The sequence below is a fragment of the Podarcis raffonei genome, chromosome 2 (genome assembly GCF_027172205.1).
Source record: "Podarcis raffonei isolate rPodRaf1 chromosome 2, rPodRaf1.pri, whole genome shotgun sequence".
NCBI classification, from domain to species: domain Eukaryota; kingdom Metazoa; phylum Chordata; class Lepidosauria; order Squamata; family Lacertidae; genus Podarcis; species Podarcis raffonei.
The window spans coordinates 106,185,587-106,211,827 of NC_070603.1; the positions used below are offsets into that span (position 1 = coordinate 106,185,587).

At 48.5% G+C, this 26,241-nt stretch overlaps 1 protein-coding gene across 1 annotated transcript; it reads left to right on the plus strand.

Moving 5' to 3' along the window:
- The first annotated feature begins 2,298 nt into the window (after positions 1-2,298).
- Positions 2,299-17,949, plus strand: LOC128408564 (uncharacterized). The gene is made up of 6 exons (XM_053378490.1): positions 2,299-2,410; positions 5,822-6,374; positions 8,746-9,131; positions 12,341-12,501; positions 14,530-14,662; positions 17,355-17,949. The coding sequence occupies exons 1-6, from the start codon at positions 2,351-2,353 to the stop codon at positions 17,541-17,543; spliced, it is 1,482 nt and encodes a 493-aa protein (XP_053234465.1). The 5' UTR covers positions 2,299-2,350; the 3' UTR covers positions 17,544-17,949.
- Positions 17,950-26,241: the final 8,292 nt, after the last annotated feature.

The following is a 26,241-nucleotide window of genomic DNA, read 5'->3' on the forward strand; positions in this document are numbered from 1 at the left end:
CTGAACCCTTCAGCTCAGTTCTGTTCTGGCCTGTGAATAAACAAGAGCTGTTTGAAGAATTGCTGTGTTGTCTGATATGTTCACCCACAACTTAACAATCTGGGAATCCCAGGACCTCCTTATACACTGCCCAGGCTTGCGCCCCAGGGAGGCCAATTTGGTACTTGCAGTGATTTGACTTCACCCCCAGCGGTGCATGCTATTGCCTCTCGAGACAGAAGGATGCCATCAGGGCAAGCTGATATTCTGTAGGGATGGTTTTATTCCTGTGTTCCATGAAATGCCCAGCGCATTGCTAAAGTAAATACATCCATAGTTGTAATAGGGATCCTCTAGGGATGAGCAAAGAGGAGCAGTGGACAGAAGGACCCTTACTGACCACCCCAAAACTAATATTTATTGATGGGCAGCATATATACTTAAAATAAATGCTCTCTGAGAAAACCTTGCTTCCTGAACAATGCAAACAGGCAAACACTTTTTGCTTCTCCTGTCACTGTTTCAGATTGTTGGTTGGTAGGAGAAGGGATTAAGTCTTTTCCAGAAATTAGGCAAATGAAGTATGCTGCTCCAAAAGCACACTTAATTTGCATGATTATCTTTGATTTGCCTGTTATGCAAACTACATTGCAGAGATTTTTTTCCTTTCCTCTTTCCCCCTTTTGTTGTTGTTGTTATTGGGAGGTTGTGATAACTGCAACTTCACACTCTGCCTATGATGTTTTCATCCCACCTGCTATTGGGCATAGGTAAAGGTAAAGGGACCCCTGACCATTAGGTCCAGTCATTGGGGTTGCAACGCTCATCTCGCTTTATTGGTTGAGGGAGCCGGTGTACAGCTTCCGGGTCATGTGGCCAGCATGACTAAGCCACTTCTGGTGAGCCTGAGCAGCGCATGGAAACACTGTTTACCTTCCCGCCGGAGTGGTACCTATTTATCTACTTGCACTTTGACGTGCTTTCGAACTGCTAGGTTGGCAGGAGCAGGGACCAAGCAACGGGAGCTCACCCCGTCGCGGGGATTCGAACCTCCGACTTTCTGATCGGCAAGTCCTAGGCTCTGTGGTTTAACCCACAGCGCCACCCGCATCCCTGCTATTGGGCATAGGGAGAGTTTATCTAGACATTATCTTGTGAGTCCTTGGCTTCTAATTGTATTTCAGGCAGGAAAGTTCTGAAATGATGGAATCAACTGTAGTTCATCAGATTAGTTAAACTACGGAGCTCGTTCCCATAGGAGGCAGCAACGGTCACTAATTTAAATGGCTTTAAGAGAGTACACAAATTCATGGAGACAAATATCCATGGCTATTAGCCATCAGGACTATTCTCTGCTTCTGCACTAAGGGGCAGTACTGTAATGCTTCTAAGTACCAATTGCTGGAAACCACGGCGGAGGGCGGGGCAGGTGGAGTGCGCATGCCTTCAGGTCATGCTTAAGGCTTTCCGACAGGGTTCTGGGTGGCCACGTGGAGAACTGGAAGCTGCAATAGTTGGGCCATTGGCCTGATCCAGCTCCTCAAGTCAGTTCATTCCAACTGACTTCCTTCCGGAGATCTTGCATTTAGTAGTGTTGTCATGTTTAACAATTGGTTTGTTGGATCAATCCATTTAAAAATATTTGTCTAAACCAGCCTTTCTCGACCTGTAGGTCCCCAGATGTTGTTGAACTACAACTCCCATCAGCCCTAGCTAGCAAGGCCAGAGCTCAGGGATAATGGGAGTTGTAGTCCAACAACATCTGGGGACCCACAGACGCTCCCGATGAATAGGGGCTCTTCTGATGGTGAGGCATGCTGTTTTTGAACGTTCCCTTTTGTTCAAACACCTCCCTGCAACTAGAAAGCTAGCACCACAGCAAGAAGCAACTTAAAGCTAGAAATGTTTATGCGTGATGGGCTAGCTTTCTGTTTGCAGGGGATTCACAAACAAAAACGCTCATCTCCCTACCGAAGTGGAGCGGTGTTTTCCCCCTTTTTCTTAAGTCTTATTATTATTTCACTTAAGTGGAGCGGCATTAATAATAATAATAATAATAATAATAATAATAATAATAATAATTTATTAGTTATACCCCCGCCCATCTGGCTGTGTTTCCTCAATCCGCTGCACACGTGTAAAACCAAGCGTCGTTTCTTTCTTATCAAACTTGCACCGTGCCAGTGCCAAAGCCAACGCAGCAGCCTCTCGAATGGCAAAAACCAACCAGCCACAATGAACAGCTGTCGGCAAACTTGAGCGGAAAACGGAGTCCAGTCGCCAGGGGGCGCCGCAGCCTCCGTAAGCGCAACGAGGAAACGCAAAAGCGGAGGAAGAGGCGTCTCTAGGCGCGGAGCGAAAAAGTCCCTCTATGGTTACATGCCGGAGGCGGAGGAGCGGAAGTGGGACGCCGGGCAGCGGCGGTATCTTGGTAACGGTGGAGAAGAAGGGGCGGGTGGGGGAGGGGGAGCGCTGCTGGTGGGGATGGCGGTTGTTGGTGGTGCCTGTCGGGACTGGGTCACGTGTCTGGATCAGGGCTGGGAAGGAGGAGGGGGAAGGGCACCCCTCGCCCACCCCTCGCCCTCCCACCAGAGGTCCCATGGGAGAGGACGAGCCTCATGGACCCACTTGCCCTCTCCCCCCGACCCTTGGGGGTCCGGGGCTGGGTGTGGAGAGAGGGTCCCTGGGCCGAGGGATCCTGTGATGGTGGCTAAGAGGGGGGTGCCATGAGAGGGTTAGAGGCAGTTAAGGTCGGGCTGGAGGAAATAAGAAGCTTAAGAAAACTGCTGCCATGCCTGAGGGGTAGCTCAGCTGGTAGGGCATGAGGCACACTCACTCACTCTCTCTATATATAATTAAGGTGATTTCAGTTAAAAGAAATCAAGTAATGCAGGAAAAAAGAAGGAAAAGTGAGAGGGAGGAAAACAAGATACGTACAAAAGTGAAAATATGCACACACACAAATGGCAATATACGATATTCCCATACATTACAGTGGTACCTTGGGTTACATACGCTTCAGGTTACAGACTCCGCTAACCCAGAAATAGTACCACAGGTTAAAAACTTTGCTTCAGGATGAGAAGAGAAATCGTGCTCCCGGTGGCAACAGGAGGCCCCATTAGCTAAAGTGGTGCTTCAGGTTAAGAACAGTTTCAGGTTAAGAACGGACCTCCGGAACGAATTAAGTACTTAACCCGAGGTACCACTGTATTGTATAAATTTGTATAGTGTTATTAAGAGCATGAGATTCTTAATCTCAGGGTTGTGGATTTGAGCCCCATGTTGGACAACAAGGTTCCTGCACTGCAGGTGGTTGGACTAGATGACCCTTGTGGTCCCTTGCAACTCTGCAAATCTATGATTCTGTGACTTGTGTGGGTGGACATGCGGGACTCACCAAACTGGTAATCGCCAGCCTTGCAGTATGGGTTTAACCTGCTGCAGATCCGCTCAAGCTGTGTTCGGTGAGCTTTATTCCCACGTTAGGGTGTGTACATGAAAGAGGGCAGCCTTAGGGTTCAGGAGCTGGCTTGAAAGCAACAAGTGCCGTTAAGCACAGCGGAACTGCTGGCCAGCCTTGTGCAAGTCTGGTTAATTTGCTTGGTTTTTAAGCTAAGGCAGGTTTGTGTAGGAGTAAAGAACAGTGTAGAATATTTAGCTTCTGAGTCTTGCAAGAAAATATTTGGTGCTTCTGTTTTGCCTTTGATGTGGAATAACAGTCCTCCTTACATATTGTATGAAATGTATTTGCCAGAGGTGGAAATACAGAGTTGCATTGCCTTTTTTGGATCAGACCAAAGATCAAGTCCTTTCCAACTGGCTGTCTTGTTTTGCTTTTGGAAAACTGAGAAGCAGGAAGAATGGGGGGTAGACTCCCCATTGTCTCCTGCATGTGGTGATCAGAAATACACATAGAGAAGATCTCTGAATATTCTTGCATACAAATGTGCCCTGAATGCTGAGGTTCCATGTTAAATTGTGGCGAGTAGTAGACTCTGAGGGGTAGACTCTACCTTCATATGTTTGGCAGCAGCTAATCCCTTTTTTAAGAACCTCTCTCTCTGCTAATTGTTTCCCACACATCTTATGACAATGATTTGTCTAAGTTCAGTTATGCAAAGTTCTTCCTTTTGTTTGTGAGCAGGTGGCTATGGAATGTCTGCAAGCTGTTGCTTATGGTTGTCTGCTTATGTGGGACAGAGTGAGTGTACACCAACACATCAGGTAGGAGAGGAAACAGATGAGCAAGGTATGGTGGGAATTAGTGCTTGGGCAGTTTGAAAGAGGGACATAAAGAACCGTAGGAGAAAGATCAGGTGAATCTAAGGTGCTGGGTGTATCCTAGTCAGGCCTTGTATGCTGGAGTCTCTGCGGTGTTCTAGTTCCAGAATTGACAGCATCTGGTGGGTAAAGTGTTGGATTCATCTTGACAGACGAGAAACCCTATTTATTTTAGTGAATAGATAAGGGAGTAGGTTGCATGTGTGATCTAAAAAACCATGTGAGAGGAAGGGCCATTTCTCAATGGCAGAGCATGTGTTTTGAGTGCAGAAGTTCCCAGATTCAGTCCCCAGCATCTCCAGGGTGAGCTGGGAATTGCTTCTGTCTGAAAACCTTGGGAAGCCACCGCCAGTCATTGTTGATCATCTTGAGCTAGAGGGAGCAGTTGTCTGGCTTGGGTATAAGGCAGCTTCCTATGTTCCTTCCTAAAACTAGAGTTCAGAACCAGCTCAGTTATTGATCAGTTAGAGGCAGGTTTCTATAAATGCAAATCTTTCAATGCACTTTCTTGCCGGTTTCTTCTCACACATGCAAACCTTAGGAAGTCAATACACTTTCTCCGCATTATGATAGCTTTGTCAAATTTGTGGATTGGCTTTCGCTGGGGTGGTCTGGGGAAAGTAAACATTTTTTTTCTGCTTCAATCGCCCATCTATAAAAAGAAATGGCACAAATTAGCTCAGAGGATATTGAGGGTGCAGATTATGAAGTTGATCAGAGCACACTGTTTTATTCCCACAATGCCTCAGTCTCAACAATTCACCATGCTGAGCAGTAGAATGTCCATGTAGTGGGCTTTATAGCTGAGTGAACCTGGATCTAATTATACAGTGGTACCTCGGGTTAAGAACTTAATTTGTTCCGGAGGTCCGTTCTTAACCTGAAACTGTTCTTAACCTGAATTAATGAATGTTAGAAGGATGCTGGAATGAAGCTATATGGCTTTAGTAAAATTGTTATAAAGAATTAAGTAAAAATAGACTGTTAATGGGCCAAAGGGGAAAAAATAAGGTTAGATTATGTTAAGATAAATTTTAGGACAAAAAATGTGAAAGATGGAAAGGATTTGCTGAAATAGCTAACTGAACTAGAATACAAAAAAGGGAGGCGTGAGGAAGTCGTCGAAACAAGTAAATGAAAGTTAAGATATGGGAACATTGGATGTGTTTTTAATGGTTTTTGTTTTTGTTTTGTTAGAAAAGTAGTGTCTTTTGCTTTTTTTGTATTGTATTGTATTGTTTTCCTTTGTTTAACTTTATTTCTTCTTTCTGGAATCTTTAAACTTTTAATAAATATCATTTAAAAAAGAAAGAAAAGAAACTGTTCTTAACCTGAAGCACCACTTTAGTTAATGGGACCTCCTGCTGCTGCCGCGCCGCCGGAGCACGATTTCTGTTCTCATCCTGAAACAAAGTTCTTAACCTGAAGCACTATTTCTGGGTTAGCGGACTCTGTAACCTGAATCGTATGTAACCTGAGGTACCACTGTATAAGCTTCTGCTTCACATTGAATGACATAGGGGAAAATAGTGACCATTTACTCCTCTTGTCCCTACAGTTGAGCCTGAGGCGGCATCTCCCTCCTAATACATCCCAGCCCATGAGTGACCCAACGGCTTCAAGGGAGATAGATCTCTCTGGCAGCTGCACTGCAGGAGATGATATTTCCAACACGGATCCGAGCGATTTGAAACCCAAGCTGATGACCATATGTACAGAGATGGCTCCTGGAACAGTTGGCACACAGCCCGTCTCCGGTAGTACCAGCTTGATGAAAAGAAAATCTTGTTCTGAGACTGATGGTCTTGGGAATGGTGTAAGAAATTCTGCAGAGGAGAACCAGGTCACCAATCTTAGCTGTGCAGAAGGGCAACATGGCCAGTCTGCCCAAAGAGAAGAAGATGAAGAAATGGACTGCCAGCAGCCAAGAACTACCACCAGCTTAGTCCCTCTTTCCGGGGTGAACTTAAGCCCTAAGAAACGGAAGCTGGTTCTACACATAGACTTAAACAACACTATCGTAGTGTCTGATGCTGTCACCGGTCAGGAACCCACAGCTGCTCTAAACTATTTCCTGAGTACTGTCACCTGGGGGGAAATCGACCCAACAGGTAAGACCATGCGAGCAGCTGAAATCCCAGTTCCTGTGACATAAAACTTAAGTTCAATGGCTGGATGAAACTGCAAGAAATAAGAATTGCTTGTGGTTTTTTTAATCATTTTTGATTTTCAGAATAGGTGGTGCAGAGAAACACAGTATGGCCAAGGGGTGTGTAGGGAAGGAGGCAGAAGCCTGGGGGATAATTTAATGTAGGGCTAAGGAGATTGCTCTGTTAGCACAAGCATCTCTCCATGTCTGATGGAGAAGTCTCCCCTCTCCTACCCCCACGTGCTGTTCTGTGGGGAGAAGGTGGGGCTGGGGGAAGCCCCCGTTGTGCTAATTCACATCTAGACATCTGAAGGCAGCCCTGTTCAAGGAAGTTTTTAATGTGTGACATTTTAATGTATTTTTAATCTTTGTTGGAAGCAGCCCAGAGTGGCTGGGGAAGCCCAGGCAGATGTGCGGGGTACAAATAATAAATTATTATTATTATTATTATTATAGTGCAGTGATTCTCAAACTTTTTACTCTGGGCCATACTTTCAGAATAAAAATTTACACCCCCCCCCCCGTTTTTTAGATATTTAAAAAGTTTGCAAGCAAACCACCAAAACCAAAAAATGACAACCCTCACCAGCTGTTGAAGAAAATAATATTAATCTATTTACAAATGCACTCCCAATTTTCTATTATTATGCCTAACGCATTTTCAAGTATGATGTCCTGTTCATCAGAGGCAGCAAGTGTCGCTTGTTGGGTTTCTTTTGTCTTTGAAGAGAGCCTTCCAGATGCATTATACATAATAATAGAAAATGGAGTGTTTTTGTAAATAAAAAAAGTTTTCTTCGGCATCTTTTTATGATTGCCTTGCTTTCCCCCCACCTTGAGTTGGTACTGCCCTCTTTCTGGCAAGCTCCCAACCTGTACTCTGCATACCACAGAGGAAAAAGGGGTTGGACAGGGAGGTGGGAAGATGGGTTAAAAATGGACTGGAAGTAGCCACCCACCCTCTCATGACACCTCCACTTGCCCTCCCTCTCAGCATTAGCATTGGAAAGCAAACAGGGCAGTCCTGCCCATTGTATCTCATCCCAGGCTCAAGGCTAACTTGCCTACATCCTCGGCTTTTTGGATCTGGACCAAGAGACTACTAGCCTGGCGCTCTGCTGCAAGGCAGCACTGTGTGCTATTATGCCGCCCACGAGCCAAATCTCCTTATAGATCAGGCTGTTTTGTTCTGTGCGAAGGGAACCTTATCAAAGGAGCTGTTGCATCCTGCATCTCGCCCAGGCACATTTACATATTGTTGGTCTCTTCAGAATTAGGTTAAAGCCGCCTGCCAACTCTCTCTCGCACACATGCGGGAGCACCAAGAAGTTAAAATTAACATGTACTTGGCTAAGCTGTTTGACTTCAGATGCCCTCTGTCTGAACTGTCGCCACTTGCATGAGAGATTTGTATTCTACTTCACTGCGCATTGTTCTCTTCCTTCCACCAGCCCCCCCACTTTTTTTAAAAAAAGGTATTCAATAAAAGGCTGTTGCGGAAGCATGGAAGCAGCCTTTGCCAACCTGGTGCCCTCCAGATGTTTGGACTCCCAATTCCCATTAGGATGTGCTAGCTTGGGTCGATGAGCATGGTAGACTAAAACATCTGGAGGGCACCAGGCTGGCACAGGTTGCTGTAAAGGAGATCCTTATTTAGGGCACTCTACGCGCTGAGCTCTGTGCATTCTAGGCACTGGCAGTGGCATTCCAGGTTTTCGTGCAGGGAGTCTTTCCCAGCCAAACTCTGAGATTATGCGGGAGGGGAGAGTGCTCTTGTGCTCGAATCCTGCACCTGGTTGGCCACTGTGAGAACAGGATGCTGGACCAGGGGGGGCATTGGCCTGATCCAGTAGGCTCTTAATTTCCTGTGAGATGCTGGTGCCTTCTGCATTCAAAGCAGATGTTTTGTTGTTTTGTTGGCAAGCTCTGTCCCCTTCCCAGGCTTCGAGTTGGCTTTGAAGGTGAAAGTGAACCTGTGCTGGGACTTACGGCCCAGGACAGTGTGTGAGCCCATCAATGGAAGAGCGAGAGATAGTTCCTCCTTCCTTTAGACCCTAAACCATGGGTAGGCAAACTAAGGCCTGGGGGCCGGATCTAGCCCAATCGCCTTCTAAATCCGGCCCAGGAATCAGCTTGTTTTTACATGAGTAGAATGTATATGCTTTTATTTAAAATGCATCTCTGGGTTATTTGTGGGGCATAGGAATTTGTTCATTTTTTCTTCAAAATATAGTCCGGCCCCCCACAAGGTCTGAGGGACAGTGGACTGGCCCCCTGCTGAAAAAGTTTGCTGACCCCTGCCCTCAACTCACCTCCTTCCTCTTTCCTTCCAGGCAAGTGGCAGTGGCTGAGCGAGTCCCCCTCGTTGCTCCCTCCCTGCCCGGGCGCCGTGACTTTTTACTCCCAGTACGGCCGCAACACCCGATTCACGGACACGCCCCCCGGGAGGAAGTTCCGCGATCTCCACAAGCGCCACCTGCAGCTTCTGGAGTGGCAGGGGCAGCCTCACCCGCTGCTCTCCATCCCCGGCCAGCGGGGAAAGCGCTACCACTTGGTGCTGCCTTCCTTCTTCCACCTCTTGGAGAGCCTGCGCCGGGAAGGGAGGCACTTTGCCGTCGTCTTCCGCACCTTTGGCACGGACTTGGCTCGCGTCCTGAAGGCAGTGCGCTGCGCCCTGGAGGGGGAGCACCCCCACTTCCCTGCGCTGCGGGACGTCTCGGTGAGTGGGCAGAAAAAGATCATCCTGGGACAGTCTCCCTCGGGAGGCTGTGGACTCTCCTTCCTTGGAGGTTTTTAAGCATCTGTTATGGACATTTTAGGGACGCGGGTGGCACTGTGGGTTAAACCACAGAGCCTAGGACTTGCCGATCAGAAGGTCGGCGGTTCGAATCCCCGCCATGGGGTGAGCGCCCATTGCTCGGTCCCTGCTCCTGCCAACCTAGCAATTTGAAAGCACGTCAAAGTGCAAGTAGATAAATAGGTACCGCTCTGGCGGGAAGGTAAATGGCGTTTCCGTGTGCTGCTCTGGTTCGCCAGAAGCGGCTTAGCCATGCTGGCCACATGACCCGGAAGCTGGACGCCGGCTCCCTCGGCCAATAAAGTGAGATGAGCACCGCAACCCCAGAGTCGGCCACGACTGGACCTAATGGTCAGGGACATTTTAGATTCCTGCATTGCAGGGGGTTGAACTAGATGATGCTTGGGGTCTTTTCCAACTCGACAATTCTATGATTCTATGGATTCCTCCATTGCTTTTGCTGCTTTAGTCACGACCTGCCTTTTCCGCACGGCCAGCAAGCTTGGCTGAGGCTCTTTGATCCCCGTGCCTTCTGCCTTTTTTGTTTGTTCAGTTTTCAGGATGCCCTTCCGCTGAAGACACCTCTTTATTTATTGCCTTTGTATCCCACCAAGGAGCTCAAGGTGGCATACCTGGTTCTCCCCATCCTCCTTTATCCCTACAACAATCCTGTGGGGTAGGTTAACCTCAGGTGCAGTAAGTGGCCCAAGGCCCAAGAGCTTCATGGCTGAGTGGGGATTTGAACCCTGGTCTCCCAGGTCCCGGCCTTCCATGCAGCCTCTCGGCAGGCTTTAGGAGTCTCTGTTGGCATCCTATGAGATGCAGGTTAAGGCTACCTTAAGGGGAGTGAAAGGCAGGATATCAAGTCCAAACTCCTCCTCCTCCTCTTCTTCTTCTTCTTCTTCTTCTTCTTCTTCTTCCCTCCTCTAGGAAATCCTGCCAAGCTCACAGCTGATTGCTTCCTCTCTCTGAAGGGTAGGCAGCCAAAATTAAATCCGGCATTATTTAATTAGGCTGCCCGATAAGAAATGAATATAATACTGGAGGTGTGGAGCTTTGGATTTGATAGGGACTCTCCTTTGCGCTTTGGGGACCAAGGCTGCCAACATTATACATTGCAATATCTTGTTTGAAAGTGAAGAATCCTGGTGGCTTTGCTGGAATCCTGGAGGAATTCAGCTTTCATTAAAAATAGCAGGTTTTTGGTCTCTGTACTTCCAAAGTGAAGCTTCTGAATAATGGGCTAAATATTCAAGAACTGGGAAAGCGTGGTTATGACTTAAATGATCTTGAGGTGGTCTGTTTCTAGCTTGCAGAGCTTCCTGTGCCCTTGCTATGGGCCCCTGTACCTACCTTTCCATTCTTAAGCACCTGTGGATCCTCCATTTGCCACATTTCTCTGAATCCTAGGCCCTATTTTATTTAGCTAGGTTTGAAGGGTAGAGCACTGCAGACTTTAGCTTGTACTCCTTGTGCAGCTTGGGGCACTTAATGTTCCCATTTTACAGATGAGAAACTGAAGCAAACAAGAACGAGCTTGCCAAGATGGTGACTAAGGCGGCATTTGATTGAAGTCCAAAACACTGTCCACAAGATTGGACCGTGCTGGCTCTCTGCTTAGACAGAAGGCATTTGATGCACGAAAAGAGACAAATTCTGCCATCCGTTGATGCTTAGTGGGATTTGAGAGGACCAAATAAATATTTTGACACCGCTAAAGCCTTCCTTTATAATTGGAATTAAATGTGAGTAAATTTCAGTGTTGTTAAGGACTGAACTTTTGCCACATTCATCAGTTCTGGTACACTGCCAGCTGCCGAGAGAATTCAGCTATGGCAACCTTTGTGATCTGTTAGGGGATGTTTGATGGTAATGCAATTATATTTATTACTTAATGTATTACATTTCTATCTCACCATTCCTCCATTGCGCTCAGGGGGCGATCCCATTTTTATACTTGTGAGGTAGGTTTGGCTAATGGTGCGGGACCGGCCCAAAGCTGCCCTGTGTAAATTTCATGACTGAGTGGACATTTCCACCCAGATCTCTGCAATAGAGTTTGCTGTCCATTATACTGCATGGGTTCTCCAGCTGTTGCAGTTGAGATCCATACCCAGGAACAGTATTTATGTCAAGATCAGATATTGGTAGCACACAACAGGCTGTTGTTCTTATTCCCTACTTCCCAAGGCATCCGGCTATGGAAAAGGGACTGCTTGGCCCTTACATCCATTTCAGCTCCAGGTTTAACATGCAACACTGTTTGATGTGAGCAGAACATTCACACGCAAGTCGAGAAAGTTTCTGCTGGTCTCATGGAAGTAGCCAGCCGAGTACCCAGTGTTGTTGAACTCCAACTCGTGACATCCTGAGAGCCAGTGTGGTGTAGTGGTTAAGAGCGGTAGTCTCGTAATCTGGAGAACCGGGTTCGCGTCTCCGCTCCTCCACATGCAGCTGCTGGGTGACCTTGGGCCAGTCACACTTCTTTGAAGTCTCTCAGCCCCACTCACCTCACAGAGTGTTTGTTGTGGGGGAGGAAGGGAAAGGAGAATGTTTGCTGCTTTGAGACTCCTTCGGGTAGTGATAAAGCAGGATATCAAATCCAAACTCTTGGGCAAATTGGTGGGGGCTGATGGGAGTTGTAGTCCAAAACAGGGACAGAGCACTAGGTTGGGGAAGGCTGAAGGAGACCTTAATCCATTTGGTGGGACAGCCCTCTTCTGCATCCAGGTGGGACAACGTCCCAGGGGCGGAGCTACCTGCCCTGGCACCCAGGGCGGGGCGGGGCTAGCCGTCCCGTGGGGGTGGGGCTAGCCACCCATGTGGCTAGTGTTGGGGGGGCGTCACTAGCCGCCTGCGGCAGCATCGTCACTAGCAACCTGCCGCCTACACAGCGAGTGAGGGTGGGTGGCGAGGCGATGTCATCCGCCCTCACAGCTGGCACCTGTTGTGCACCGCACCCCCCGCACCTGCCTTCCTCCGCCAGTGCAACGCCCTTGATCCTCGGGTCCAGTTCAGGGTGATTCCTCATCTCAGTGCACACAATGCTCTGCTTTGATGACCTCAAGTTTGCTGTTGAGAGCTTGACAGGATCTGTGTTTCATTTGCTTTTTTCACCCCTCCTATGGCAGCTGCCGGTGGATGTCAGTCCTGGAACGATACGTTGCAGCAAGCAAAAGGTGGTGTTGACGCAGGGAGCAGGGCGGCTCTCCAGTGAAGATGGCGACAGGAAACTGTACCTCTACTTCAGCTCCAGGGAAGGTCTTTGTGGCTTCCAGGATCACTTTGACTGGTGAGGGATAAGAATGGCGGCTTGCTTCTTAGCCTGTGGCGACTGATGTGCTTTTACTTAGGGTGATGTCCGTGATTCATTTATAGTGGCTTTCAAAAAACCCCAGCTTGGCCAGACTTTTAAAATTGCCCCACCAGCACACAAATTTCTTGTGTCCTGGCCTCACATGACAGTCGTTTTTGAGCCAGGCAAGTGACTGTGGTCTAAAACAGCCTTCCCAACGTGGCGCCCCCTCTCCCAATGCTGTTGGACTATATCCCATTATCCCTGATTATCCCGGCTGGGACTGGGGGGGTTGTCGTCCGGAACAGTTGTAGAGGATCAGGTAGGGGACGGCTGGTATAAATTAGGGTGTGTTTGAGCGTCCAATGTTTTTAGAAGTTTTAATTGCATTAGTATTGTAGGGCGGGATTCAGCTAAGTTGCTGCATGCATGGATCAAGGTCCCCTTGTGCAATGGGACTCCCTGCCCCCACACACCTGTGCACTAAATCTGCTCTGGCAGGTTGGAGGAAAACCCAGAACAGGTTTAAGGGGCATAGGGTAGTAGAGTCAGGGGGAACTCTCGATGCACAAGGAGACTTTGTTGCATGCACACAATACATTTGCCACTCTGGGCTCCTTTGGAGAAAGACGGTTGGTATAAATCCTAATAATAATGATAATATGATGATGATGATATTATTAATATTATTATTAAGAAGAAGAAAGAAAGAAAGAAAGAAAGAAAGAAAGAAAGAAAGTGATTCCTCCCTTTCCCCCTGTCTCCATCCTGACATTCCTGCAGGGCTGAGACATGTTTGCTTGCCTCTTCCTTTCCTTTTCCGCCAGGATAGAGAACCTGGTCTCTTGGACTCCAACTCCCATGATCCCTGATCAAAGGCCATGTTAAGTGGGCCTGATGGAAACTGTAGTCCAACGACGTCTGGAGGTCCATAGGTTCGCCACCTCTCCCTTACTGAGCTCACATCTGCCAAGATACCTGAGAGCAATTGTTTAAAATGCAAAGTCGCCATTGGTTCTTTAAGTTCCACCTGGCTCTGCCGTGTTCTGCTGCTGAGATTAGGACTGAGGGCTCATCTTGTCCTGTACCAGTAAAAAAAATAAAAAAGGGAGCGGCAGGGAATGGACTGTGCTAAATCCAGGTAGTTCTCTTGGGAATAACTCTCTTGCTTTGACACACAGTCTGAGCCACCGGAAGCTTTGAGCAAACCCGTTAGTTTTGTGATTTAGAAAAGACGGACTCTTGGGCCATCTGACAATGTAGCCAGCCAAAGCTGAGCACAACCCAGTTGTAATACTTGAGCATCTATTTGTTTTGAGTACTGGAAGGCTTGCGCTGCCTGAGCCCTTCAGCAGACACTGGCAGCCCTTCCTGCACCCTTTTCTGGGTTCTGTGGTACCTGGAGCACAAATAGCTGCTATTGCATGTGAAGTCCTGCACTGAGAATTATGCATACCTGTTCGCAGTTTCCCCTCCCATGCAGGGTCCTGTGGTGGTAGCCTAAGAAGCTTTTCAAATATGATTTTGAAGAAGCAGGTTTCTTTTGCACAGGAGATTGGAAATGTTTTTGTATTCTCACGAGAGAGCTCTGAAATGAGAGGGAGGTTCCCGTGCTGAAGAGCTGGATCATGAACAGCCAACGCAACTTCTATCCATCTTTTTTGGCTCTTAGTCCCTGTCCGCCATCGACCTGAACCTTTTCTTTTTTTATCATCTCATTCCTTGTCAAAAGTAATCTAAATCTTCTCAAATGCTGAACCGTGAAAGCAGAATAAATTGTGTAGGATAAGAATAGATGTATTAATTGAGTTGGTATTTGTATGCAGAAAGAATAGTCCAGCTTGACCCTTATGATGACTGCATGCAATACATTTCTTGCCTTCTCGTTTCCATTCGTTGCATTGGAGGGGACAAGGTGGGCTGGTGGGGTCTTTGCTAAGATTCATCACAGACTCTCGCTTCAGCAACCTAGGAAAAATCCCCATAAAAGTTCTGATCCCCCCCCCTCTCTGTGTGTGTGTTCAGGTGGGCCAGGAACCAGTTCTCCAGCCGAGGAGGGAAGCCCCTTTGGATCGACCCTCACGACACAAGCACCCACCATATCTGTATCGATGACAACATTCGCCTGAACGATGCCGACACCATCATCCACCCTCGGGTAGCGTTGCCATGGATCGTTGCTCTAAAATATTCCAGTGTAGAAACAAACAAAAACCACCCCACTTACCAGATCATAGCCTCTTTATAATTCTCTTATCTTCACGACATCCCTGGGAGGTGGGCTAGACTGGGCCGGTGAAGGATTGTGGCCAGAGCTTTGAGACAGAGCAAAGACATGCCCCTCTGACATCCACCTCTGAAACCCTGGGCCGCCCTTAGATGGCAGAGCTGCCTTCCAAACGCCTAGCTTGGTCAGGGGAAACCCTTGGGCAGCCCCAAAGGAGATGCAGAACAGGGTGGAAGGGATAAGCCAGCTGCCTGTTTAAACCACAGGTGAGCAGAGGAGACTGCTTGCACAGAACTGCAGGTGCGTGCTGCGTGCTCTTGCTGGCGTGAGTCACCCCTGCCGCCTGCCGTGGCCCAGCATCCTGCCTCCGAGCGGCCTGAAGCTCATTCACAGCCCTCTGTGCTTAAAGGGCAGCTTCCCCAGAGGAGCATGCTCAGAAGTGAGATTCTGGGGAGAGGAGTGGGAAGGATCTGGCCATTGTGGCAGCTCTCTTTGTGCATGACTGAGAGTGTACCCTCCCAAGAGGGCATGGGAGGGAATACACTGGCACCGGCTGGGCTGGCAGAATGAGGAACGGCTGGGCAGGAAAGGTTAATTGGTTCCTGCTGGAGTCCAGCCATGACAATGGCCTCCTGGGGCTCTCTGCTGCGCATGGGAAGGGATGCTATCTGCCCCTCAGTTTTGGAAATAAAGGAAGTTTCCTTCCTTTGCATTCAGTACTTAATAGCCGATCAGTTAACGCAAAGAGCTCTTTGCACTAGAGGCGAAAAGCTCCCGGCGTCTCCTCTGCCCTATCTGCAGAATGTTTGAGCCCCTGTTTTGCTGAGCAGGGCAGCAGTTCCTCATCCACCCCTGGCCGCACGACCCTGGGCCAAATTATATTTAGAGAGAATGCTGTGGAGGTGACCTTTGGCGCTTCTGCAGACTCCCGATCAAATCGGTTGGCTTCAGAGGCCACTTGCAGGTCAGCCTCCATCTCGATCCCACTTTTTCCTCTTCAGTGCATGGATCACATTCCTTTATTTCTGGCCGTTGCTATTTTTATCGCCGGTTTTATCGTCTGGGCTATTTCTGTTTTTATTGTGCAAGTCGCTTTGAGACACCTTAGTGTAAAAATGCGGCGGATAATAATGACTGTAATAACACAACATGCTCCAGCTTGCTCTCCCCTGGTATAGTTTTTTGGTCTGTTCTTTGCTTCCTGGAGGTTGCCTGCTAGATTCAGGGCAAGAGAGGGCTGTGACGCATTTCAAGGCTGCGCAGAAGGGAGGACTGGGGACCTGTGCATGTTTTCAGTCAAGGGCTCCGGCAGGAGGGGATGTCGGTTCAATTTCCCCTTCCGCAACCTAAAGCTCCTATAGATCGGGCCACTTTAGGTGCTGTTCAGTGAGGACATGAACCAAGATTGAAGATTATACAGGGAACAACGTTCTGTGTTTTCCTTAAAGGTAAGGGTAAAGGGACCCCTGACCGTTAAGTCCAGTCGTGGCTGACTCTGGGTTTGCGGCGCTCATCTCGCTTTATTGGCCGAGGGAGCCGGCGTACAGCTTCTGGGTCATGTGGCCAGCATGACTAAGCCGCTTCTGGTGAACCAGAGCAGCGCACGGAAACGCCATTTACCTTCCCGCCAGAGCGGTACCTATTTATCTACTTGCACTTTGACGTGCTTTCGAGCTGCTAGCTTGGCAGGAGCAGGGACCGAGCAATGGGAGCTCACCCCGTCGCAGGGATTCGAACCACCGACCTTCTGATCGGCAAGTCCTAGGCTCTGGTTTAACCCACAGCGCCACCCGCGTCCTTTCCTTAGGAGTAGTCTATATGCAGATCGGGGTAGGAGAGGACCCTGCTGCCACGCAAGCTGAAAGCCAATGCATTTGAAGGGCTTCGCCATTCTGCATCTTCCACAAGGAGTGCTTTCAGGAAGAGTGGCTTGCAGAACTCCTTCCAGTGAGAGGGAACCCAAAGCAAGTTACTACAAAGTCATCGTCGTCGCCCCCCCCCCCCCCCGCCATACAAGTTTGAGCCATAGCTTGCAGCCCAAAGGCCACTCATGAGATCCCAGGACTTGAGCCGCTCGTGATGTATTTGTTGGCATGTTTGACACTCTCTGGACTGAATGCTTGCTGGAGGAAATAGTGTCCGAGAGGCCGAAAGTTCCCTTTCCCTGCTGTTGTCCTAGCCAGCTTCACTTTCTAATGAGGGCTCAGGCCTGCTGGAAGCCACAGGCTCTCTTCTGGAATTCCTTCCTCCTAACCCCTCATCATAGCCAGGTAGCCTCTTACTTCTCCGTATTGAGGGGGTGCCACTCTGCACACGCTCATTGGCACCCTCTGCCATTACTACTTGTGTTCTAAGAGCCTTAATCTGTTTCCTGTTCCTTGGGCTGGACCGTCTCCAATTTTGTGGCATCCAGACTGTCTGGCTTCTGAAGAGAAGGGGCTTCTGGGCTACCCTTGAGGTCCAACACCTCTCTGTCTCACCCAAGGAGACATGTTGCCACCCAGAGTGAAAGAGGAGAGGGGTGGGCTGGCTGGCAGCTTGTTCTTCTGTTGCCACCTTCTTTGGGCTCCTCTGTCGCATCCACGGCCTCAGAATTTTGGCTTTCTCTTCTTTTACCCGGCAGGTGTTCACAGGGCGAGGAAGCAGCTGTCTCCGCACGACCCCCACCTCTGAGCTGTACAACATCTGCCTGGTTCAAACAGACCTCCTGGAGGCCATTGCTGACCCTAGCTATTTCTGCCGCTGCGTCCGACGCTGCGAGGAGAACTATGAGAGCTACCTGGCCAGTGCTGGGGGGAATTGTTGCACCTAAGTGGGGCTGACCTGCGGGAGAGTCTCCCCTCGTATACCGTGTGGAGTTCGCAAGAGGAGAATCTTCTATTTGGCGCCTCTCTCTGGGTGTCGGAGTTCCCACCGGAGTCGCTATCCTTACTTTCGCTTCCGGCTCAGAGCCCTGCGGGGGAAATTCTGCAAGCCCAGAAAGCAGGTTTTCTGGTGCTGTCTGAACCTGATCACCTGAACAGAGGCTTTCTTCCTGTTAATATTTATTCAGATGTTGGAGCTCATGGAGAGATGGCTGACGTGGGCGAACCTCTGTCTCGAAGCGCTTGCAGCTGGCCCGTGGGCCCTACCTCGCTGGTCTCAGCCACGGTGTGGAGAAAAACCGCAGGCCTGTTAACGCAGCCCATCTTTCCAAACATTAAACTCCACTCCAGCTGCTCTTGTTTGTTTTTTGCCTGCGGCAGCGGCTAACCCCAACGCATAAAGCCTGGTGCTAAGTGGGTCCCCGTGGGAGAGGTTCATGGGTTAAGGCTTTTCCCCCCTGGCACAACTGAGCTAAACGAGGTTCGGCAGCTTGTGAATTTCGCCCGTTTAGAGAATTGTTCATCTCTTCCCCGTTCATGAACAGGACAGCTGCGAGATCATCCAGCAGCCACCCCCCAGAGCCTTTTGCCTTCAGAAACGAGGGCTTCGCTTCGTTTCCCTCTCTGTGTGCATGCAGATCGATGTGGACAGAAAGAAGCTGGTCCTCGTGATGCTAGGGGGACGTCCTAAGTCAGGGATGTGGAACCTGTGGTCCAGGGAAGGTTCTGTGGCTCAGCGGTAGAGCATCTGCTTTGCATTCAGAAGGTCCCAGGTTCAATCCTTGACATCTCCAGGTAGGCCTCTAGAGACCCCTTTCTGTAATCCTGGAGAGCTTCTGCCAACCAGTGTGGGCAGACTGAGCCGGATGACGGACAGTCCGATTTGGCATTTTTGATTTGTTTTGTTTCTTCGTCGCTTTTCATTCAAATGAATCCCAATATTCATTCATTCATTCATTCATTCATTATTTATTTATTTAACCGATCTTCATCAAGAGATCTTGGGGCGGTTCACGGAATAAAATAATAAATAAATAATAATAACAAGATAGAATGTAATAGCCCATCACAAATACAGCATAAAAAATATGGGATAATTAACAGATCGCCAGTGAGGCAACACCGTTAACAGAGCAGCAACGGAAAAATAAGCTAAACATCACAAAGTTGCACCATGCGATGAACAAGCAATACAACCCTTATGAGCTATAAAACAATATTAACAACCAGGAGCTTCTTGCCCATAGAGGTAAATGGCATGGGGTGCCAAGCTCTGGAGGGCGACAGGGAAGAGGCAGAGACTGGACGCGGCGCCTCCTGGCATCAGCTCGCTGCCCTTGCCCACCTCGCTGAAGCAGCGCTGTGCCAAGAGCCTCCGCCTCTTCTCTGCCGGAGGAGCACCCTCCAGCCGCTGCCCACCTCCTCCAGCCCTGCAAAGCTGCCAGCAGCTGGTCGGCAACTCTGGGAAACGGGAGGGGGGGGTGCAGGAGGGATCTTTGCACCACAGCAATAGATATACTTATGACGGCCCTGTTAACAACATGAATAAAACAACAGCCAAAAACACAAACTAAGCACTAAGTTCATGCACACCCCCATGACTCATAGTCTACCACTGTTCAGCTCATTAATACCCACATCCGCATGACGCTTGTGGCAGCAACTCCCTTCTGAAAGCTCCTTGGGCTGGAGGTGGGTTAGACCAGGTGAAACCAGCCATCTTTGATGGCAAAGAGAGTCTCTCTCCTCTGGAAGCAGCTCCCTTGCAAAGGCTCCTAGGGCTGAGGGGTGGGGCAGGTCAGGTGGAAAAAGCCATTGCCTGCTGGCCAACCTCGATTCTCTCTTTCTCACCTTACCTCATAAGGCAGCTTCCTAGTTTCCCATCAGCCCCAGTGAGCCTGGCCCAACGGCCGGGCTGATGGGTGTGCTCTAAGGACAGTGGAGCGCCACATGTTTCCCATCTTTGCCTCAATTCTGCTTGCTGCTCTTCCTCTTGTACGGGAGGAGGGTTTTTCTTAAAATTCAAGCAAGCAAAGAAACCCGCACCCAGTCTTTATAGAACAGCGAGAGCACCTTTCTGGCTGCTGTAGCTCTTTGTGACGAGCTCCTGTGCTAGCAGGGTCCCCACCCCCCCACCCCCCACAGAGAGGCTGGCTGTGCCTATTGTTGCTGCTGCTGCTGCGAGGCCACAGTTTTGCTGCTTGAAAAAGGAGTTTGACAGAATAGCTTTACCTCCCCAGCAGCGGGAGGCTGAGCCCAACTCCTTTGCCAGGCGTTGGCAAGAAAGCTGGCGGAGGACCAGCTTGGGGAAGCTATTGTTCCTAGCCGGCTTCAAGTCTTTTCAGGTTGTATTCACCCTCTCCCTTTGCTGAGCTGCTGAGAAAATGTAACATAAAGTGTGAAAGAGCCTTGGGAAAGCAGGAACTTTGCTCAGTTGAAGATTGTCCTGAAGGCGAGATTGTAGAATCTTGAAAGACCTACACTGGCTCCCAGTACGTTTCCAAGCACAGTTCAAAGTGTTGGTGCTGACCTTTAAAGCCCTAAACAGCCTCAGCCCAGTATACCTGAAGGAGCGTCTCCACCCCCATCGTTCTGCCCTGATACTGAGGTCCAGCTCTGAGGGCCTTCTGGCAGTTCCCTCACTGCGAGAAGCCAAGTTACAGGGAACCAGGCAGAGGGCCTTCTCGGTAGTGGCACCCGCCCTGTGGAACGCCCTCCCACCAGATGTCAAAGGAAAAAACAACTACCAGACTTTTAGAAGACATCTGAAGGCAGCCCTGTTTAGGGAAGCTTTTAATGTTTAATAGACTATTGTATTTTAATATTCTGTTGGAAGCCGCCCAGAGTGGCTGCGGAAACCCAGCCAGATGGGCAGGGTATAAATAATAATTTATTATTATTATTATTACTATAGTAGAGTTGGAAGGGACCCCAAGGGGCATCTAGTCCAACCCTCTGCAATGCAGGAATCTCAGCGAAAGCATCCGTGGCAGATGGCCACCCAGCCTCTGCTTAAAAACCTCCAAGGACGGAGGAGAGTCCACCACCTTCCCAGATAGTCTGTTCCACTGTCAAACAGCTCTTACCAGCAGAAAGGTCTTCCTGATGTTGAGTCTGAATCTCTTATTCCCTGTCGCCTGCATATGCCACAGAAGAACTTCAAGCAGGCGGTTTCAAAGCTCATTCCTTTTTATTAGGCCCATCTACTATCTATCGTATCCCTTTTTGACTGTCACAGACTTTTAGAAAGAGAAGCATCTCAAAATATATGTTAGATATGCAACTAAAGAAACTGCATGGGCACTAAGTGCTTTCTTGCTTTTGCCTCTTGGAGGTGGTTGTTTTGTTTTATCTTTAAAATCTCACTGGATGGATTTGATTATCCATGATGATTAGCCATACAGTGGTACCTCGGGTTAAGAACTTAATTCGTTCTGGAGGTCCGTTCTTAACCTGAAACTGTTCTTAACCTGAAGCACCACTTTAGCTAATAGGGCCTCCAGCTGCTGCCGCACGATTTCTGTTCTCATCCTGAAGCAAAGTTCTTAACCCGAGGTACTATTTCTGGGTTAGCGGAGTCTGTAACCTGAAGCGTCTGCAATATGAAGCATCTGTAACCCGAGGTGCCACTGTATTAGGTAAAAAACATCCATATTCAGAGATGATGTACCCCCAGATATCGGGCCCTGCAGAAGTGCTGTCGCTTCCATGCTTTGTTCGTGCATGTCTCAGTGGCATCTGTCAGGACAGGGGATGCTGTGTTCGATGGATCCTCATTTTGGTCCAACTTGTTCCTTGGCTCTTTGGAAGAAGCCAACAAGTGTACTTTTCTGGGTGTCATTCCTGTTCATAATGCCTGGAGGAGAATGCAGTCAAGGGGTTGCCAAGGAAGCAGAGGGGAGGAGGTGCATAGGATCCAAGGTCTTGCTGGCAGAAGAGGTTTGTCAAGCAGGCAACAGACATAACCAACACACTCCATCCTGATGGTGTCTATGTAGATTGGAAAGCATGGAGAACCAGCGTGATCCTAGGAAGATAGCTGCAGAAACAGCTCAGATTTCCACCTCGGTCCGATTTGGGCCCATCCACACCGAGGCTGGAAATATGGGTTGGGTGGATCTATGCAAAGCGCAAGGCGTGTTTTGATTCTTCTTCCAGCTTATGGGTGGACCAGTGCTTGCTGCATCACCTCCAGCTCCCTTCTGCGGCAGCGCAGTGAGTGGCAGCTGGGCGTGAGGTGACCCACAACAAGGGCTTCCCCACTGGCTGAAACCTAGGCAGGTTCCTGCTGTTGTGGGCAGGGCATCAGCTGCAAATGGAAATTAGTAATCTCCTGTCTCACAGGAGTATTCTGGAAATGCTTGAGGCTTTTGCAGGGCAGTTTGCGCATTTAAAAAGTGTTATGCAAACTGTCCTCTCGGTGTGACTGATTCAAGGTGTTTGCCTCGCTGTTTTTGCCCCCAAAGATACCCAGAAGCGGCTCGCTACGTTGCCTGCTTTATCATCTGTTTCGAAACCGGTCGGAATGGGAAGATCCAGTGGCTTAATATTGCACGAGGGATGTGCTGGAGTGCGGGGGGAACTGCGCAGTTCCACTTGCCCCCCTTTGGCTGGGGGGCTGTCTTTGAAAGAAGGGGCTTGTGTGCCAGATGCAAAGCCCCTCCAAGCAGAGCGCTGCTCCTTCAGGAAGCGTGTGGTCCTGTCCCTCCACCTGTTTCTCTGCCTGACAAGTGACTGACAGCTCTCTCCCCAAAGCCTCTCCTCATCAATTATGAATTCAGTTGCCATCGAGACTGAGGGATTAAGGCAGCTGGAGGCTTCGCTTTCGCAGCCTGCCGTGCGAGGAGGCACCTGTACAGAGCTGGCAGCCCCGCGGCTCTTGGGCAAGGAGGAGAATGCCGTGATTCTGCCGGGCTGCCATTTCTGAAGTGGCACCTTGGCAAACAGACCCACTCATCTCCTAGCAGCGCCCGTGCCCAGATCGGATCTTTTATTTCAAGGCCGATTAATCCCAAACAAGTACCGCTCTCCTGGCTCCACCATCTCAGCTGCTGCGCACACAAGGCACTTTTAAGACAGGGCTACCGACCATTTGTTTCTATGCCCAGGGTTGTGGGGTGTTTGAATACTGTTGGGGGGTGGAACCAAAGCTGTCAGTGAGAGCATACAGAGCCCAAAGAGGGTGCCCCTTTTCTCTCTCTTGCACCCCCTTATCTCTGTCTCACAAACACTTTCCACCCCCTTTTCTCTCTCTCCAACATCCCCTTTTCTTTGAATACACACGAAACACCTTTTGAATGCTTGCTCAAAACCTGAGCTTTTGCTTTTAACCCACCCTTTTATATTCGTAACCCACATAGCGAGAGTCCATTTGCCCCCCCCTTCAATGTTACCTTGGTAATGGGAATTCTAAATGCTTTTAGGCTGCAGTCCAATACACCCCTGGGAGCAAGTCTCCCTCAGCTCAACGGAACTTACTTTTGAGTCGGCACGGATAGGATTGTACCGCTATCAGTTTTGAATGAAGACTTGGGTGCCGTCGTTATGCCAGATGTCACCTCGCATCATCCCATTTACTCCGGATGAAACAAGAAGAGGACGTGCAAACTGCTCTCCAAGCAAAAACGTGCATCTAAAGGTTTTTTGTGTACAGAGCAGGGCAGGATCATTCCATTTTTTTTGAATTATGAATGTGTCAAGAATTAACCCTGGGGCATTGTAAATTGTAACACTTTCTTACATCTGGGATAGCTCAGTCAGTAGAACACAAGACTCATTTTCAGGGTTATGACTTTGAGCCCCACTTTGGGCAAGAGATTCGTGCATTTGCAGGGGGGCTTCGACTAGATGACCTTCGTCGTCCCTTCCTACTCTGCAGTTCTCTGATTCCCAGGAAGGCCAGCAGGAGCCATAACCTTGTTTTTGAAGGCAGGCTTATTCAAGTACTCTATTGATCTGAGATATTTATGTTGAGCTTAACCAGGCATGGCCAAACTCGGCCCTCCAGATGTTTTGGGACTACAGTTCCCATCATCCCTGACCACTGGTCCTGTTAGCAAGGGATGCTGGGAGTTGTAGTCCCAAAACATCTGGAGAGCAAAGTTTGGCCATGCATGGGCCTTAAGCATTTATAGTGGCCCTTTTAAGAGCGTTTACATCAGAAGTTTGTTCCCCGCGGCATTCGCCGTGTCAGGCTTCTGTCAAAAAAGAAAACTGGGGCAATCTTCTAGAAATAAAAGTGACATTGGTATGTGTACCCCCATCTCTGTATGTCCTTTTAAATCCAATAAGTATAGGCCCTGCCCCTTTCTCCTTACCCATCTCTCATCTTGGGAGTTAATCTTCCATTTTCGCCCTTTGTGTCTGAGCATCAGTCCAGGACTTTGCTCCTCCACACAGTGCAATACACAGCTTCTGTTGCACAGATTGCATCTCATTTGCTTGCCAAAGCTATTTGCCCTTGCTGCCCAAACTCATTTTGGACAAGGTAATTGGTGTTCAGGGTGAAATCATGCAGATTATATGTTGGGGGGCCAAATGAACCTTGCAAATCAATAATGTTTATGTCAATTTCCTGCAAACTTCCCTCGCAGTTTACTGTGAACAATCATAAGAGCTGCTAGACTAACTCCTCTAAAGGACTCCTGTGTCTTTAAATAGTGTATACAAGAGGAGGGAGTTTTAATAGGCACAGATTTTCCAGTCATGATCTTGCAATGGTGGGAATAGTTGCTTTTCTCCCCCAACTGCAAATCCTCCAATTATCTCGCTAAAGGCCAGGATGCCCTGTTTTGTTCTGAAGATGACTACAGGATATGAGTTGCCACTCAAGACATAGGAGTTCTGACCCTTTCATATGTAGCTTTGCCAAATTAGTTTCCTAGCAGGCAGTTGTGCATGGAGACAAAAGGTTTCACCTGTGATATTTTTGCATTTTGAAAGCCCAGGAGCCTTTTTTTAAAAAAAAGTTGGGTCCAGTTTGAACAGAACTACCTTTTGCACATGACATCTAATCTTTGGTGTTATCCTTGTCAGAACATTCTACAACTGTTCATCCGTTGCAAACACAAGAGGAAAGCATCTTGTACCAGTTTAATGACTGCCACGGAAGCTGCCGTGACTTTTGAAGGCTGTAACTTACTTCATCAAGTGCAAACCTACTTGTCATGTTTATGGAAATAAGGTTTGAAAGATGGTGACAAAGTATACACAAATGCTTTAAAAGCGCAGATCTATTAAGTTATTAAAATGTCAATTTTAATTGGTTTGGAGTTCTGGGTTTTTTTTAAGACTCGAGTGGTGCTTTTTATACTTTAATTCATGCACAAAATCTTTTCCTCCAAGATGTGAAGGTGGCCACCAATTTATAAGACTTTAAAAAAAAAAAAAAAAACTAAGACAGCTTTATGGAGGAATGGACTACCAAGGCTACTAACCACGGCAAGTAAAAAAACAACCAAACACTTCCATGTATACAAGTAGTATATCTGTGATTACCCATATGCTAGGGACTAGCAACAGGAGATGCATACAAGCTTAATGCACTGCTTGTGAAGTCCCAAGCTGGCTGGAAGCAGGTGGACAAAATCTTGTGTTCTTACATACAGTGTGGCTTATGATTCCAGACCAATATGTCCGACATCTCTGGCTTATTGTACATCACATTCATGCAAACGGTGCACAAGGTAGGTTCATTGCCTGTCCCCTAAATGAGCAAATTAGCTGCAACCTTCTCACTAATTATGCATTTCGAGTGAGGCACTCAGTCCTGAGCCAGTTGCTCACCTCTGGCAAACTGTCAACATATGACAGATGGATGCAGGCAGCTGCCAGAGAACTGGATAGCCAGAAACCAACTGGACGTTTCATATATTTTATGTATATTTCATTTCTTTGTGGAAGTAAAACTTGATGGATTGGATTTATATGCCACCTTCTCCAAGGGAACGTGGTTCTCCCTGTCCGTTTAAACCCCACGATGACCCAGCGAGGTAGGTTAGGCTGAGAGGCATTGACTGGCCCAAGGTCACCCTGAATTTTCTGGCAGAGTGGCGGTCTGAACCCTGTTGTCCTGGGTACTAGCCTGGCACACTAACCACTAGGCCTCACTGAACATTATGTGTGATGTAGGGATTCCGCTATACAATACAGTGGTACCTCAGGTTAAGTACTTAATTCGTTCCGGAGGTCTGTACTTAACCTGAAACTGTTCTTAACCTGAAGCACCACTTTAGCTAACGGGGCCTCCTGCTGCTGCCGCACCACTGGAGCACAATTTCTGTTCTCATCCTGAAGCAAAGTTCTTAACCTGAAGCACTATTTCTGGGTTAGCGGAGTATGTAACCTGAAGCGTATGTAACCTGAGGTACCACTGTACTTAAAAGACTTGGGGCATATGCTGATATACAAATGTGCGCCTTTAAATCCAAGCAAATCGAGGTGCTGGGTGGCAGCGTGTGTGTGTCCCTGATGGGGCCTGCATGCACAGAAACCCTGTAAGCAAAGTAAAACGGTTTTAGAAAAAAGGGGAAAGCCAGGCTTAGCGGGACCCAGCATAAAAGAGCAGCCTCAGGACCCCTGGCCCATCCCCTGACAATGGTTGCATTCCGGGGACAGCTTTCTCCATGTTGTACCACCCAAACAAAT